This window comes from Rattus rattus, chromosome 13, assembly GCF_011064425.1.
Source record: "Rattus rattus isolate New Zealand chromosome 13, Rrattus_CSIRO_v1, whole genome shotgun sequence".
Lineage (NCBI taxonomy): Eukaryota > Metazoa > Chordata > Mammalia > Rodentia > Muridae > Rattus > Rattus rattus.
The window spans coordinates 13,444,611-13,459,604 of NC_046166.1; the positions used below are offsets into that span (position 1 = coordinate 13,444,611).

Sequence of the window (14,994 nt, forward strand, 5' to 3'; positions counted from 1 at the left end):
GATTCATGACCTGTCTCCTGGACGGTCTTTACAGGACAGTCTTTTTTTTTTTTTCTCCATCTTTATTAACTTGGGTATTTCTTATTTACATTTCGATTGTTATTCCCTTTCCTGACAGGACAGTCTTAAAACCAGTGAATTTTGAGACACTGCAATAGGTCATTTAGGAAAAACAGGGAAAGGGGTTGGGAATTTAGCTCAGTGGTAGAGCGCTTGCCTAGCTAGCGCAAAGCCTTGGGTTCGGTACTCAGCTCCGAAAAAAAGAAAAAAAAAATTCTAGGAAAAACAGGGAAACCCAACCCAATTTTTAGAACAACTTACAAAAGCTTTATTGCAATACACTGATCTAGACCCTGAAAACTCAGAAGGTAAGCAACTTTTTTCTTTTTTTTACTTTCTTTTTTTAAATTTTATTAATTATTTATATAAGTACACTATAGCTGTCAGACACACCAGAAGAGGGCATCAGATCTCATTACAGATGGTAGTGAGCCACCATGTGGTTGCTGGGAATTGAACTTAGGACCTCTGGAAGAACAGCCAGTGCTCTTAACCGCTGAGCCATCTCTCCAGCCCAGTAAGCAACTTCTGATGACCTATTTCTTGTCCCAGAACTACCCCGAACTAAAAGACAAACTACTTAAAAAGCTAGAGAGGGGACCCGGAACTCCACAGGCAGAGGTTTTGGCGCTGGCCTTTAAAGTGTACCATGGGAAAAATGAGAAGGCTCCCAGACAAAAATACCATATGCTGGCAAAGGCTGTCCGACCAGCCTCAGCCACTGCCTGGACTCCTGGTCTTCTAAGGCTAAGAGACCACCAGGCTCCTGCTACAGATGTGGTCAACAAGGTCACTGGGCAAGGGCTTGCCCTAACTTCTGCAAGCCAAGGGGCTATGATCTAGCTGCTATCAAGAGGGACACTAGGCTGTTGATTGCCCTCATGTTGGGCAGGACAGGGGGACAGCACATCCAGATAACCCTCCAGTGGATCTCCTAGGCTTGGTTATGGTTGACTGAAGGGGCCTGAGTTTCCTGGACCTGACCACTGCCATCACCAGCAGAACCCTGGGTAACCATCATGGTATGTGGGCAGCCCATCTCCTTCCTCTAGGACACTGGGGCCACTTATACAGTCCTAACAGAGGTTTGGGGACCCACTCCTCTTTCCCGTTTCCCTTATTGTTGGGGTGGGGAGCAACCTTACCTTCCTCACCAAACCCCACTGCCTAGTTACAGTTTTAGGGGTGTACCTCTCACCCATTCCTTTTTGGTGGTGCCAACATGCCCTATCCTCCTTTTGGGACGGGATCTTCTAGCTAAGCTTGGAGCCTCATTTCCTTTGCTCCACCCATTTGCCCAAACCCAAGCTCTCCAGCAGCCCTCTGCTCCCTCTAGCCAGCCAACCTACTAACATGGACATGTGGCTTCCTTTACCAGCTTCTCAGGGACACCCCCAAGTCTGGAAGGTCCAGAACCCCTCTGTTGCTAGCAAGTCTTTCCAAATAGGACCTGGAAACTGCTTTCTCTGTCTGTCTTTTGTTGTGGCAAACTGTTTTAAGACATCCAGGACACGTTCTGTAGGATAAATTCTTCCTTCTGCTCCACAAAAAGCTTATCTTAAAGAGTGTTCATGTTGTTAACTCATATCATCTCTTTTGTTAACTTATAAGCTACAGGAAATCCACTCAGACCTACCTCTCATGGACCAAATGGACGCCACCCAGATAAGTATATCTGCCTAAAGTTCCCACTTACTACCTGTTCCAAAGGGTGGGATTCCTCTGGGTTTCTAATGTACATCTAAGAAAAAGAAAAAAAAAAGCCTCCCCCAAAAAATTATTTCTCCCAAATGCACTTAATCTCATTCTCTACCTATAATAAATGAGTGTGTGTGTGTGTGTGTGTGTGTGTGTGTGTGTGTGAGCACGCGCACGGTCCTGCGTGTGAGAATCTTGTCAAGTCCAGGTGCTTGCTACACCTAGGACAGCTCCAGAGAAGCGACCTCCAGATGTTCCAATCTCCTCTCACAGACACAGACGCTTCTATTGGACTTGTTCCTTCTGACCTATCCTCAGGTGGTTCCACAGACCCTGGACAACAAGGAAACAGCTAACTCTAAGACCAGACAAACATCCCATACCCACGTTTCTAGGTTCCCTAGAGACATGTCGCCCCAAAGCAAGCAGGAAGTGGTCAGAGTCCTGCTCTGTCACCGCCTCTAATTTTTCTTTTTTAATTAAACCAAAATGGGAGAATGTTGTTAATCTGTCTAAGCTCCACCCCCACAGCTACCTGGCAACAGCCAGCTGTGCCTGACTTAAAGGGGGCTGCTTGTCCCTTCCTCATACTCTTCCTCTCTTCTCTGCTCTCTTGCCCTCTTCCTCTTTGTCTCTCCTCTCCCCATCCTCCCCTCCCTCCACGTGCTCACGGCCGGTCTTTACTTATCCTCTCTTCTACTCTTCTCTCATTAAACCTCTCCACCTGGAACCATGTTGGTTTGGTGTGTTCTGTCTGGACACGAGCCGAGATTTAAACCCCAACACTGATAGCCAATATATAGCTCATGGTTTACAATTGCTTGAAACTGTCCCTTCTTTTTAGATACTGGTAATTCTTTTTTTTTTTTTTTCTTTTTTTCAGAGCTGGGGACCGAACCCAGGGCCTTGCGCTTGCTAGGCAAGCGCTCTACCACTGAGCTAAATCCCCAACCCCGATACTGGTAATTCTTAAATTTTGCAATTACTTATACAGATACAACTGAATTTAAGAGGACGTACTGTTCCTTAACTTTAAAGGACATTTAAGAGCTCATACTGGGTTGCCCAGATTCCTTAGTGAGGGCACTGCCACAGCAGATTTGTATACTAGGAAGATTATGGGCCTTACCCAGGAACAGTCAGCCAAACAATCTATTCTTTACATCATCAAAATAGTAATAGTTTGAGACAACAACTTGGTGTTTCCGAAGAATGTGCAAATCAAATTGTAAAGACTCATCCTGAATGTCCTCAGTTTCTACCTATACCACATAATGGTGTTAATCTTCAAGGACTTGTACCTCATAAATTATGGCAACTGGATCTTACTCATATTTCTGGTTTGGGAAAATTAAAATATCTACTTGTGACTATTGATACCTCTCAGGCTTTCTAGTTGCAACTGCTTTAACAGAGAAGCAACTAAAAATGTAATTAGTCATTGTCTGTGTTGTTTCTCTATGCTTGGTGTTCCAAATCTGAAAACAGATAATGGAACTGGAGAGTGCAGTCATTTGAGATGTTTTGTGAACAATTTAATGTTACCCACATTACTGGGATTCCCTATAATTCTCAAGGACAAGGTATTGTGGAACTTAAAAAAAATATCCTCATAAAATAAAAAAGGGGTAGTTAGATCCCTATACACCACACAATTAAATCATGTTCTATTTATTTTAAAATTTGGATCTAAGGAACTCGGAGTGTCCATGGCACCCTACAACTCAGCATACTGATGCCTAGGTGACGTGGAAGGATCCACATATTGGCATAAGGCATGGTCCTGATCAGGTGTTTAATATGGGGAAGAGGGCATGTTTGTGTTTTTTCTACAGGATACTGAAGGAGTGTGCTAGCTGCCAGAGTGACTGGTGAGACTTGCTGATGCTGGGACAAAGAATGGTGCTGACTGTGAGCTTGCTAATGGCCCTGACAGTGGTGACTGGGAAGCTGTATTGGACGCATGTCCCTGACCCTACATCCTGGATTGGACGAGCTGCCTTGCTCCCAGCTTTCAGACCTTGTGGGACAGAGAACATGGAGACCGGAAACTGCCTTCAAAAACTTAAAAGAGGGGTTGGGGATTTAGCTCAGTGGTAGAGCGCTTGCCTATGGCGCAGGCCCCGTTCGGTCCCCAGCTCCAAAAAAAAAAAAAAAAAAAAAAAAAAAAAAACTTAAAAAGAGAAGTTATAATGACTCTTCTTTCCTTTAATATAACCAGCTATTCTGACTCCATCATGGACTGGTCTGGAAACCAATCCAATATTGGAATTAATGGTCTTCCTTTGGAAGGCTGGTTCTGGGCAATTTCAGAGACAGATTTGGACGTTAGCTGCAGTTCTTGATGGAGATATGTCAGCAGCAGACAAAACTGGGACAGGAGCTGGACTTCGAACAAGCGTTAAGGCTCCCAATCTTTTACTAATTGGTCATGTTAAAATTACTTTTGTTTCTTCCACAGTATTTAATGTAAGTTGTATTGATTGTACACTTTCTAATTGTGTTCAAGTATTGAAATCCGGCATGTCTGCTATGGTGGGTCACCAACCAGCTTTTGTTTTATTGTCTGTGAGTACTGCAGGACCTTGGTATTCTGAGAAAGGCTTGCAAGCACTGGAAAAAGTGAGTCAGGCTTTAAACAGAAGCAAGAGGGTAGTGGGCTTGGCTACTGCCGATCTAGCAGCTTTAATTAATACATTAATAGCTAGCACCATTGCTTCTGCAATTGCTCTCACACATGAAGTTAAGACAGCTACTTTTGTTAATCATTTAGCAAAAAATGTTACTAATGCTCTGAGTACTCAAGAGAATTCAGATAGGCATTTTGCTGTTCTTATTGATACTATTGAAATTACCGGAGAGGAGGTTCAGAGTTTAATGGTAAGAAGCCATCTCGAGTGTCATGCTAAATAATGATGGATTTGTGTTACTTCTAAAATTTACCATGATAGTCACTATAATTGGGAAATAGTTTCAGGACACTTGCAGGGTGTTTAGCATAATTGTAATACCTGGATGTTTTAACTTTACATGGTGAGACTATAGATTTAAAAAATGCTGCTTTGGGGGTTGGGGATTTAGCTCAGTGGTAGAGCGCTTGCCTAGCAAGCGCAGGCCCTGGGTTCGGTCCCCAGCTCTGAAAAAAAGAAAAAAAAAATGCTGCTTTGCAGAGCTTTGACGCTGCAGATATTGTTGATAAAAGTTTTCATGGCCTGAGGTCAATATTTCCATCTTGGTCAAGCTTCAAGAGTGACATATAGCTTGATCATGCTAGCCCTTCTTGTCCTGGAAATACTTTTATTCCTGCCCATTGTGATAAAGCTTGCCTTTAACAATGTCACTATGTAGGACTGGAGAGATGGCTCAGTGGTTAAGAGAACCAACTGCTTTTCCAGAGGTCCTGAGTTCAATTCCCAGCAACCACATGGTGGCTCACAGCCATCTATAAATGAGATCTGATGCCCTCTTCTGGTGTGTCTGAAGACATGTACAGTGTACTCATACATAATAAATGAATAGATCTTAAAAAAAAAAAAGTCAATATGTTGGTGGCCACAGTATGTGGCTTGAAACTAAAAATGGACCCCCATACAGAGTTATTAATTTAACAGGCTGGCAGTCAGAGATGAGTAAGTTCTGCACAGAGCCTTACCAGCCTCAGACAGAAGGGCATTGCTTCCGACAATGCATATTCTACAATGGGTAAGGAAGGCAGTCTTGTCAGAACAACCTTAGACAGGTGCAATCCTGTTTATGAAATAAAAAAGGGGGAGATGTGGAGAATTTTTGCGAATTTGACATTGGGCCAGGGCAGGGAAGTTAGCTCAGAGAGGAGTCTGATTTGGGGCTAGAACAAAGAGATAGGCTTCAAGCAAGAATATGACTTTGGGCTAGGACAGTGACGTAAGCTCAGGTATCTTGGTCATCCTGAGAAGCCACTAGAAGCAGTGATCACAAGGCTTTGTTTATTGCCTTGCTCCTTCCTTAACCTAGATCTGACCGTATTACTTGCATGTAATTAAAATGGTATAAATACAGACTGGGAAAAATAAACCCACCTCAGCCTCAGAACTGACCGGAGTCATCTTACAGTGTTGTCTAATCATCCTTTTTTCTTATTAATCCTCCCTCCTGTGCTGGAGAACCTCTTGGCTGACTTGGTCAAAAGAGAGAGAATGGAGTCTGCAGAGGTGGCTCAGTGGTCTAAACTTTTGTCTTAGTTTGGGTTTTAATGCTGCGAACAGACACCACGACCAAGGCAACTTTTATAAGAACATTTAATTGGGGCTGGCTTACAGGTTCAGAGCTTCAGTCCATTATCATCAAGGCAGGAAGAAGGCAGTATCCAGGCAGGCATGGTGCAGAGAAGCTGAGAGTTCTACATCTTTGTCTGGAGGCTGATATAGAGTACTGGCTTCCAGACTAGAGAAGGATCTTAAAGCCCAGGCCTACAGTGGCACACCTACTCCAACATGGCCACACCTTCTAATGGTGCAACTTTTTGGGCTGAGCATATACAAACTGTCACACTCCACTCCCTGGCAAGGCATATTCAAACCATGACAACTGTTTTGGCAGAAGATCTGAGTTTACTTCCTGGAAAGCAGCTCCAAGGACCCAGCATCCTCTCTAGCTGGGCAGTGGTGGCTCACGCCTTTAATCCCAGCACGTAGGAGGCAGAGCAGGAGGATATGTGAGTTTGAGGCCAGCCTGGTCTACAGAGTAAGTTCCAGGACAGTCAGGGCTGCTGCCCCAGCCTGCAGGGTAGTCAGCGGAGGTTGAGGACTGCCTAGGAGAGAATGGGGGACAAGAGACTCGAAGAAGGATGCCAAGACAAGAGTCTGATCAAGGCGACAAATTTATTTTTTTCCCAAGGCTGAATTTATACCATAGCAGGGGTAACAGAGGGAGGGGGGAGTAAGAAACATTTACACAGGTCAAGGACCCAGTACTCGTGTGGTCAGCTGATGTCAGCAGGATGTTGGTTTCTCAGAAAGGGCACAGGTTTGTCGTATCACTGGGCATCCTGACCACCAGATATGTATTAGTCTTCTGCAGCTGGCTGGGGATTTTCCATGAACCCAGTCATACTTAACTCTAACTATACTATTAACATCAATAATGGCGGGTTTTAAGGGCATCGCTCCCAACAGGCTGCTCAGAAAAACCCTGCCTCAAAAACCCAAAAATAAATAAATATAAACACTAAGAATAAATATTTTAAAATGCAGAAGCAAGCAGGGTGTGTTGGCACATGCCTCTGGTCCCAGAAATTGGAAGGCAGAAGCAGGTGGATCTCTTTGAGTTGAAGGCTAGCCTGGTCTACATAGTGGCCAGAGCTATGTAATGAAGCCTGTATCAAAAACAAACAAATCCAGTTCTATTGGAGGAAAAAAATGTCCCTTCATCCTGAGTGTTTGCATTTTGTCTAGGCTCCGCCCCACAGTTACCTGGCAACACGGAGGTGTTCCTGACTCACTATAAAAGGGGCTGCTTGCCCCCTCCTCTGTTCTCTTGATCTTGCTCCCTTATCCTTTCCCCTCTCTCTCCCCAGTCCCCTCCCCACTCTCTCTCTCCACCTTCTCATGGCTGGCCTCTACTCCTCTCTCTCTCTCTCTCTCTCTCTCTCTCTCTCTCTCTCTCTCTCTCTCTCTCTCTGCCTTTCTCTGTCTCTACTATCCCCTCAACTCCCCTCTCCATACCCTAAATAAACTCTATTCTATAGTATACCATTGTGGTGTTGTTATCTCAGGGAGAGGGGATACCTCAACCTGGGCCAGCAGAGGCACCGCCTTCTCCCACACCACACCACACCGCCACCAAACATATCCCTGGCTTCCCATTCACAACACTGAGTCCTCATTACGCAAACTGTGCTTCACAAGGCTAGGAAACGTAATCTCTCTGTATACCAGAGCTGGCAGGAATGAGGAAGCAAGCGTCATGGCAAAAGCAGACACATGATGACGCTGACTGCCAGTGACCCTCTTGTCTCCCCAGGGATTTAGAGATTCACCTGAACATTGCCAGCCTCTAATTCCGAGACAGGTCACTTCAGAGAGCCAGGGTCATAGGAGGTACATTCTGGGGAATGGTCACAAACGCCTAGCCTGTGTGTCACATAGCTGGCTGGAGAATCACACTATGGCCACTGCTGGGACAAGCCCCTCATTGCAGGACAACTACATAAGTCCTCTTGGGAGGTGGTGGAAGATTACTGCCTCCCTGCCTTACTCCTTGGAGGCTAGGCAGACATCAAGGACGCTTCCTGGTAGAGGGGAGCTGGTCCGCTGCTTCAGGCTTTCTGGGAGGCCGGGAGCCCCTACGCTGGCTCCACAAAGTAACAAATATTTGGAAATGACCGGAGTCAAATTTGGGTCGCAATCAGGGCGTGGCTGAAAAATCTGCAGAAGTGCGCAACCTACTTCCCACACTGCCAATCTGTCGCCTGCAGTCACGCCCGTTAAATTTTGCCTCCCTTGGCCAGACAGAGAGGAAGTCCCTTCCAACCCCCACAGAAGGACCTCTGCCCTAGTGTCTCCTTTGGGGTTTGGTTTTGGTTTGGGAGGTGTGTATCTAGGCAGGGTCTCATGTCGCCCCAGCTGTCCTTGAATTCCTATCCTACTGTCTCTGCTAGGATGTGCTAGGATGGCAGGTGTGCTCCACTACTCCGGAACCCTCTCTGGCTCTGCTCTATGTCCTGAATGGTACCCACCGTCTTTCCTCCAAACACTATGCTAACTCCAGGCCATGCTTCATGTCACTTTTGCCCACAACCGGGCCAGGCCCTCACTGAGTGCCTGGTACTCACTGAATCACTTTTATTGCCCGGTTCATAGAGAGCTTGCTGTCCCCCGGTATTCCCGCCAGGATGCTCCTGATGCCTGGACAAGAGCTGGGAGGTGCACTTCCCTTGCTTGGCCAGGCCCGCGGCTCTGTGGCCACTATTCACAGACTCTCAGTAGCTCCCACGATCCTTTCGTGAATCCAGGGGATACAAAAGTCGCCACGCAGACCCCGACCTTGGCCTTTAGCCTTCAGTCTCACAACTGAACCTTGCAGTCTTAGTCAGGAGACCAAACCGACAACCGCTATGGTTCAGTCCCAAACCCACAAGCACCAGGCACCTGGTAACTAGTCAGCAAAGGTCAAGAATTTGAGTTGAGTTCCAGAAGTTTCTCTTGCTTCCAGGGGCATTCTACAAAGCCGAGGTAAACCCCTCCCCTTTCCAGGAAAATGAAACTGAAAGGTGGCAGCAACTCCACTGCTCTAAGGAATTGCTAGAAACATCGGCGGTGGGCGGGGCTATGCTAATGAGGGCGTGGTCTGGAAAGGGTTCCCGAGCCTTTTGAAACTTAGGATCGACATACCCACATGGCACCCTCTTTCTACCACTATCTGCCGGTGGCGATGGACGAGAGGTGGGAGCCGAAAGGATGGAGCATCCGCCGGTGGTGGCTGGTGGCCGCAATCTTGGTGGTCCTGATCGGGGTTGTCTTAGTCTGCCTGATAGTCTACTTCGCCAACGCAGCGCACAGCGAGGCCTGTAAGAACGGGTTGCGGTTGCAGGATGAGTGCCGAAACACCACGCACCTGTTGAAGCACCAGCTCACCCGCGCCCAGGACAGCCTGCTGCAGATGGAGATGCAGGCAAACTCCTGCAACCAGACCATGGTAAGGCTGGAAACTGTCCCCTCCAATACCCCAAGTGACCCGGGGAGGCTTTGAAACCGCCAAGCAAGTCCCCCACCCCCACACCGAAGGCCAGCGACTAAGGATTGGGAAATCCTGGGGGATCTTAGAACTCTATACAGCTCTGCAATCAGGGGCCTCCGTATCCTCCCTTCCAGGACTTGGTGGGTCTCTACATTTTGTGGAGAGTGCCTGAGTTGGAGTGCTGGAAGCTGATTTAGGGGATCAGCGTTTGACTTCACTGGGACTTCACTCAGCCCTGATTGAAAGTTTTTTATTGTTTGAAACAGGGTCTCCTAAATAGCTCTGGCTGTCCTGAAAGTCACTCTGTAAACCAGACTGGCCTCAAATGCTTCTTTACGAGTGCTGGGATTAAAGTACCTAGCAAATTATTGAGACTTTTAATATGTCTCTGAGAGAGACCTTGTTTGGGAAGCCCCGTACTGCTGTATTTGAGCAGGAGAATTCTGGAACTTTCTACTAGGGGTTAGCTATGAAGAATTTTCAAACTCTCACGGCGCTCAAAACTGCCATTTTGTTGATTACACGTTGGTAGGACCATGGATACAGAGAGCATTGGCAGGAGCACGAAAGGGGCTCTGCTTGAGTAGAAGGTCTAAGATGACTTGGTGGGAAAGTTTTCTAGGGGCCAGGATAACAGCCGGCCCATGTTTCTGATGCTTTTCTGACTCAGATGGACCTTCGGGATTCCCTGAAGAAGAAGGTGTCTCAAACCCAGGAGCAGCAGGCCTGCATCAAGGAACTTGAGAGGAGAAGGGGTGGGGGGGGGAGGCACAGGGAGCCGGGGAAGGGGTGGGGTGTGGGAGTACAGGGAGCCGGGGAAGGGGTGGGGTGTGAGAGTGGAGGAGGCTAGGGGAAAGGGTGAAGTGGGTGGGGATGGTGTGGGGAGGAAGGGACCAGGAGAAGGTGGGGAGGGAGTAGAGGAAGGTTAGGGAAAGGGGTGGGGTGGGAGAGTGGAGAGGGTAGGGATGGAGTGGAGGAAGTGAGGGACCAGGGAAAGGGGACCAGTGGAGCTGGGAGGGAATAGGTCAGGCCTCCAGGTCGGAACCTGAAGAGAAGTGCTGACCCACCTGGAGGGAGTGTCAGGGCCATGGGCCAGCTGCTCTGGAGTTTGGTTTCTTCCCAGAGACAAACAGGATGCCAGGGGAGAAGGAATAAAGATCCGGGGAGTGGAAGTAGGGGTTTGTGTCAGCAGAGGGCAGAGGGTGGGTAAGCAGAACCTTGTTAGGAGGGTGGGGGCTACAGAGCTAGTGAGTCCCCGGGTGGTGTCTAGGCTGGTTCTTCTGAGGCCCTGTAGGCTGGCCTTCCATTGCCTTTCTCCTCGTTGCCCCACCCCACCCCCTCTGCCTGACCACACTGGCTGCTGAGTGGCCTGTGGTTAGACATATCCCAGGTGTTCCCCTGGGTGCTCTGGCTGTCCCAGCCCTCTCCCTCACTGCCTCCCCCTGCTGACTCCTCACACTGTGGTGGCGGGATGCTGACGAGTCCTCTGGTTGTGTCATCGCAGATAAGATCGAGAAGCTGAACCAGGAGCTGGAGAATCTGAGGTTAGAGACACAACCCTCCCTGCCCACTGCCACCCGCTCTCCTCCACACTTCACTTCTTCAAGACCTGGGACCCACCTGGCCCACAAAAGCTATAGCTCAGGCCCGAGCTGTGAGGAAGGCCTAATCAGAAAAGCTTATAACACCAGCATGAGGTGTTGAGGGCCTGAGTTTGAATACCCAGCACCCACTTAGGAACTGGCTGGAGTTAGGTGAATTTAACTCCAGTTCTGGGGGGACAGACAGAAATAACCTGGGGCTCACTGGCCAGCCTAGTTAGCCCAAATAGTGAGCTTCATGTTCAGGGAGAGACATGGCCTCCACATGCACCCACACAGAGTGAACATGCCAGCATGTACACACACGTGTCATCATGTGTCTGAGTAGAGTCTCAGAGGTCTGAGCCGTGGTGGAGCACACCTATAATCCCAACACTTGGGAGGCAGAGGCCAGCCTGGTCTACAGAGTGAATTCCAGGACAGCCAGAGGTGTCAGAGAAACCGTGTCTGGAAAAAACAGCAGCAGCAGCAACAGAAAGAATTCAAGTACGGAGCAGACGAGGTGACTCAGTGGACAGAGCACTTGCAAAACGAGCCTAACCGCTGGAGTTTGACTCCCAGAACACGCACACGCGTGCACATGCGCGTGCCTCTGACTCTGTCCACATGCCTCGGTGTGAGTACTCATGCATACAATACACAGCACATATTCAGGTACACACACACACACACACACACACACACACACACACAGAGAGAGAGAGAGAGAGAGAGAGAGAGAGAGAGAGAGTAAAATAAAATTTAAAAAGGATGAAAACAAAATCAAAGAAAAGAAAATATGAATTTCAAAGACTAGGGACCTAGGGCTAGGGACCTGGTATAATTCCCAGAGAGGGGCTGGGAGCATAGCTCAGTGTGGAGCCCCTGCCTAGAATTCAGTTTCATCCCAGCCCGTATAAAAAGGAGGCAGAGCAGTCCGACTCCAGATGACCTTAACCTAAGTCATTCCCTCTCCATCCAGGACCCAAAAGGAAATTTCCACCACAGTGCAGGTGAACTCAGGCGGCTCCGTGGTGGTCTCCAGCCTACTGGTGCTTGTGGCGGTACTGTTCCTGCACTTTTGAGGACCCAATAGTTGCCAGGTGAGGGACCTGGTCCAGGGAGGCTTGTGAGGACCCTAGACCTACAGGGAGCGGGGTCAGGGATATGGTGGAGTGGCAGTGCAATGGGATATACTTGGGCCCAGGGTGGCCCAGCTCAGGAAGGAGGCGTAGCCTGAGGTGGGTCAGTCTGGGTGGCAGTTAACCTTTGAACTTTCCCTTTTTTCTAGGTCACAGCCTATGTGAGGTCTGTGTGGGTCGTAGTGGCTCTGGAGGGGTCCTGGCAACCCTAAGGATATGAAGACCACTAGGTGGAGCCCAGATTGCATCTCCTGCTTTGAACTGGGGAGCGGGGAGGGAGTTCTGCTTTACTGCTTTCATGGTTATCGGAGAGGGGCCGCTTATTTCCGCTGTCATTGGGGGGCGGGGAGCGGGGAGGGGGCGGAGCCGGGAGGGGGCGGAGCCGGGAGGGGGCGGGAAATAAAGTAATTCGGAAAGAAAGCTTGCTTCTAAGTTGCTAGTGTCATTAGATTCCTGGCTTCCTGCCCTGCTTCCCCACTGTCAGGGGCCACCCTAGGAGTTGAGGTGGACACACTGTTGCTCATCACACCTGTCCACCCATCCTGTCTGCTGGAATCATCATCAAGGTCTGCAGCAGAGGGCAAAAGGCAGCCGGTGGCGACTGGCTCTTGGTTCTGACCAGTGTACTAGGAGAAAGCCGTCTGAGACCCGAATGCCCGTGCTGCCCCTCTGCCTCCGGCAGCCAGTCTGGGCTGGGGTTCCTATTAGGGTTCTCCAGAGGAAAAGGAGGGCAGGAGGGAGGGAGGGAGGGAGGGAGGGAGGAAGAGAAGAGGCTCGCAGGCCTGGTCTGTTGAAGCCTGCTTGCTAGCTTAAAATCACCCATAGCTTGGCTGTGACCCTTGTTTCATGCCTGCCACCCATTCATATTGCTAAACAAAGACAAACAAAGCCTAGCTTGACTTGAGACATAGAAAAACAGTTTGGCTCACAGCAAGGTCAAGTTGAGCATATATTCTTGTTCTTGGACATTTCCCAACCATGGCCTTCACTCAGGACAGCCTGAGCTGTTCTGTCTAAACAACTCAAAAACCCTTGGTGCAGCCCTCCCCACGCATGCTTATGAACCCACTATGGTTTTTTCTTTATATAAACTGATCCCCAAAACACTAGTGGTTGCAGCTTTCTGCTCACAAATTTGAGCTATGGCCCTGATCTGTCAGTCTTGATTCAATAAATCAGCCCCATTCAACTGGGCCCCATTAGAGTGGTTTGTGTAGCTGTTCCCAGACCCCAACAGGTCCAGATAATCCAACAACGGTTGACCTTCAGAAGACCTTTTCTCATTTGTCTGAGAATCTTTCTGCTTATCCAGATAGAACCACACTTCAGTGAGCCTCTTATCTACTTCACGCCTGGAACAGCACCTTGATTGATAAGCCAGTACCAACGACCCATATGAGTCATGACACTGTAGAATTCACTTTGCCTGTGATGCCCATTACAATACTGTGGTCACCTCGCCTCTGGACATTCAGAGCTGCCACCTGGCCCTGCTACCCCGCACCACCCCTCTTTAGCTCAGGGAAGTGACCGGGCCGCCAGCCCCTCCCAGCTTCCCTTGAATCCTTGGATAAAAGACACACACACACACACACACACACACACACACACACACACACGGTTGTTCATTTTCAACTTGCCATAGGGTACAATTGCTGGGCGCCACTCTCTCCAGCCTGGAGAAGCATGCCCTTATCCGTGCTCTTAGCTCTGCACCTCACACCTGCCCTAGACTTAGTGGTTAGTCCCATCCAGCCCCTGCTAGATGCCGCCTGCCGCCTGCCGCCTGCCGTAGTGGCCACAGTCCCCAGCTCCTCCTGAGACCTCACATGGTTGCTTGGTTCTCCTCTCTCCAAAGCAAGGCACACTCTGTTCTCCTTCCTTGCATCTTCCTGCCTGCCTCTAGGGATCTGGAAGTCCTGCCTATCCCTTCCGCCCAGCAATTGGCCCATGGCTTTCTTTACTGACAGATCAAGAACCAACTGGGGAGCAGGACCTTAGCACCAGCCCCGCCCCCTACACCACTGAGCAGCAGAGTCTTCAGTGTGCTGGTCTGTGCTCACCACTCTTCCTCTCACAGGATTCATGAAGGGCACGTCTTCTGGGCTTTCCCATTGTGGAGAATTAGGTTTTAAACAGCACACCCACTCTAACACTGCAATTTCCCTGCGCCTTAAAATTCCTTCATAAACTGGGTGGCGGTGGCACACACATTTAATCCCACCATTGAGGAGGCAGAGGCAGGAGGATCTCTGAGTTCAAGGCTAGCCTGGTCTACAGAGTGAGTTCCAGGACAGCCAGGGCTACACGGAGAATCTGTCTCACAAAACGAAACAAAGTTATCCTCAAGCTTTAAAAAAAAAAAAACCCTTTGCCAATACTAAGCCTGGACATACCTAGCATCCCCATGTCCTTTCAGTAGGCATCTTTGACAAATGCTTCACCAAGTACTCAACAGAGTTTTGACCCTTTTAGGGGGAGAGGGTTTTGAACAGGGTTTCTCTGTGATAGCCCTGGGTGTCCTAGACTTGCTTTGCAGACCGGATTGGGATTGAACACACAGAGATATGCCTACCGCTGCCTCCCAAGTGCTGGGATTAAAGGCATGGACCACCACCACCCAACTGTCAAAAGCTCTTTATCTAGAGTCACCAAATCTGTGCCCTGTCATAATTCAGCTTGTAAAATAGTTCATACCATGAACTTTCAGTCCTCCCCGATCCCAGAAGGAGCTTCAGTAACTCTAGGGCTGGCACTTAGAAAACCTATTCCAGAGGCTTAAAAAGGATGTCCTTATA

The 14,994-nt window shown here is 48.8% G+C and overlaps 1 protein-coding gene across 1 annotated transcript; it reads left to right on the forward strand.

Moving 5' to 3' along the window:
• The first annotated feature begins 9,089 nt into the window (after nt 1-9,089).
• On the forward strand, nt 9,090-12,616 carry Bst2 (bone marrow stromal cell antigen 2). Its single transcript, XM_032918942.1, has 5 exons — nt 9,090-9,432; nt 10,145-10,229; nt 10,979-11,018; nt 12,037-12,157; nt 12,346-12,616. The coding sequence occupies exons 1-4, from the start codon at nt 9,133-9,135 to the stop codon at nt 12,137-12,139; spliced, it is 528 nt and encodes a 175-aa protein (XP_032774833.1). The 5' UTR covers nt 9,090-9,132; the 3' UTR covers nt 12,140-12,157; nt 12,346-12,616.
• The last annotated feature ends 2,378 nt before the right edge of the window (nt 12,617-14,994 follow it).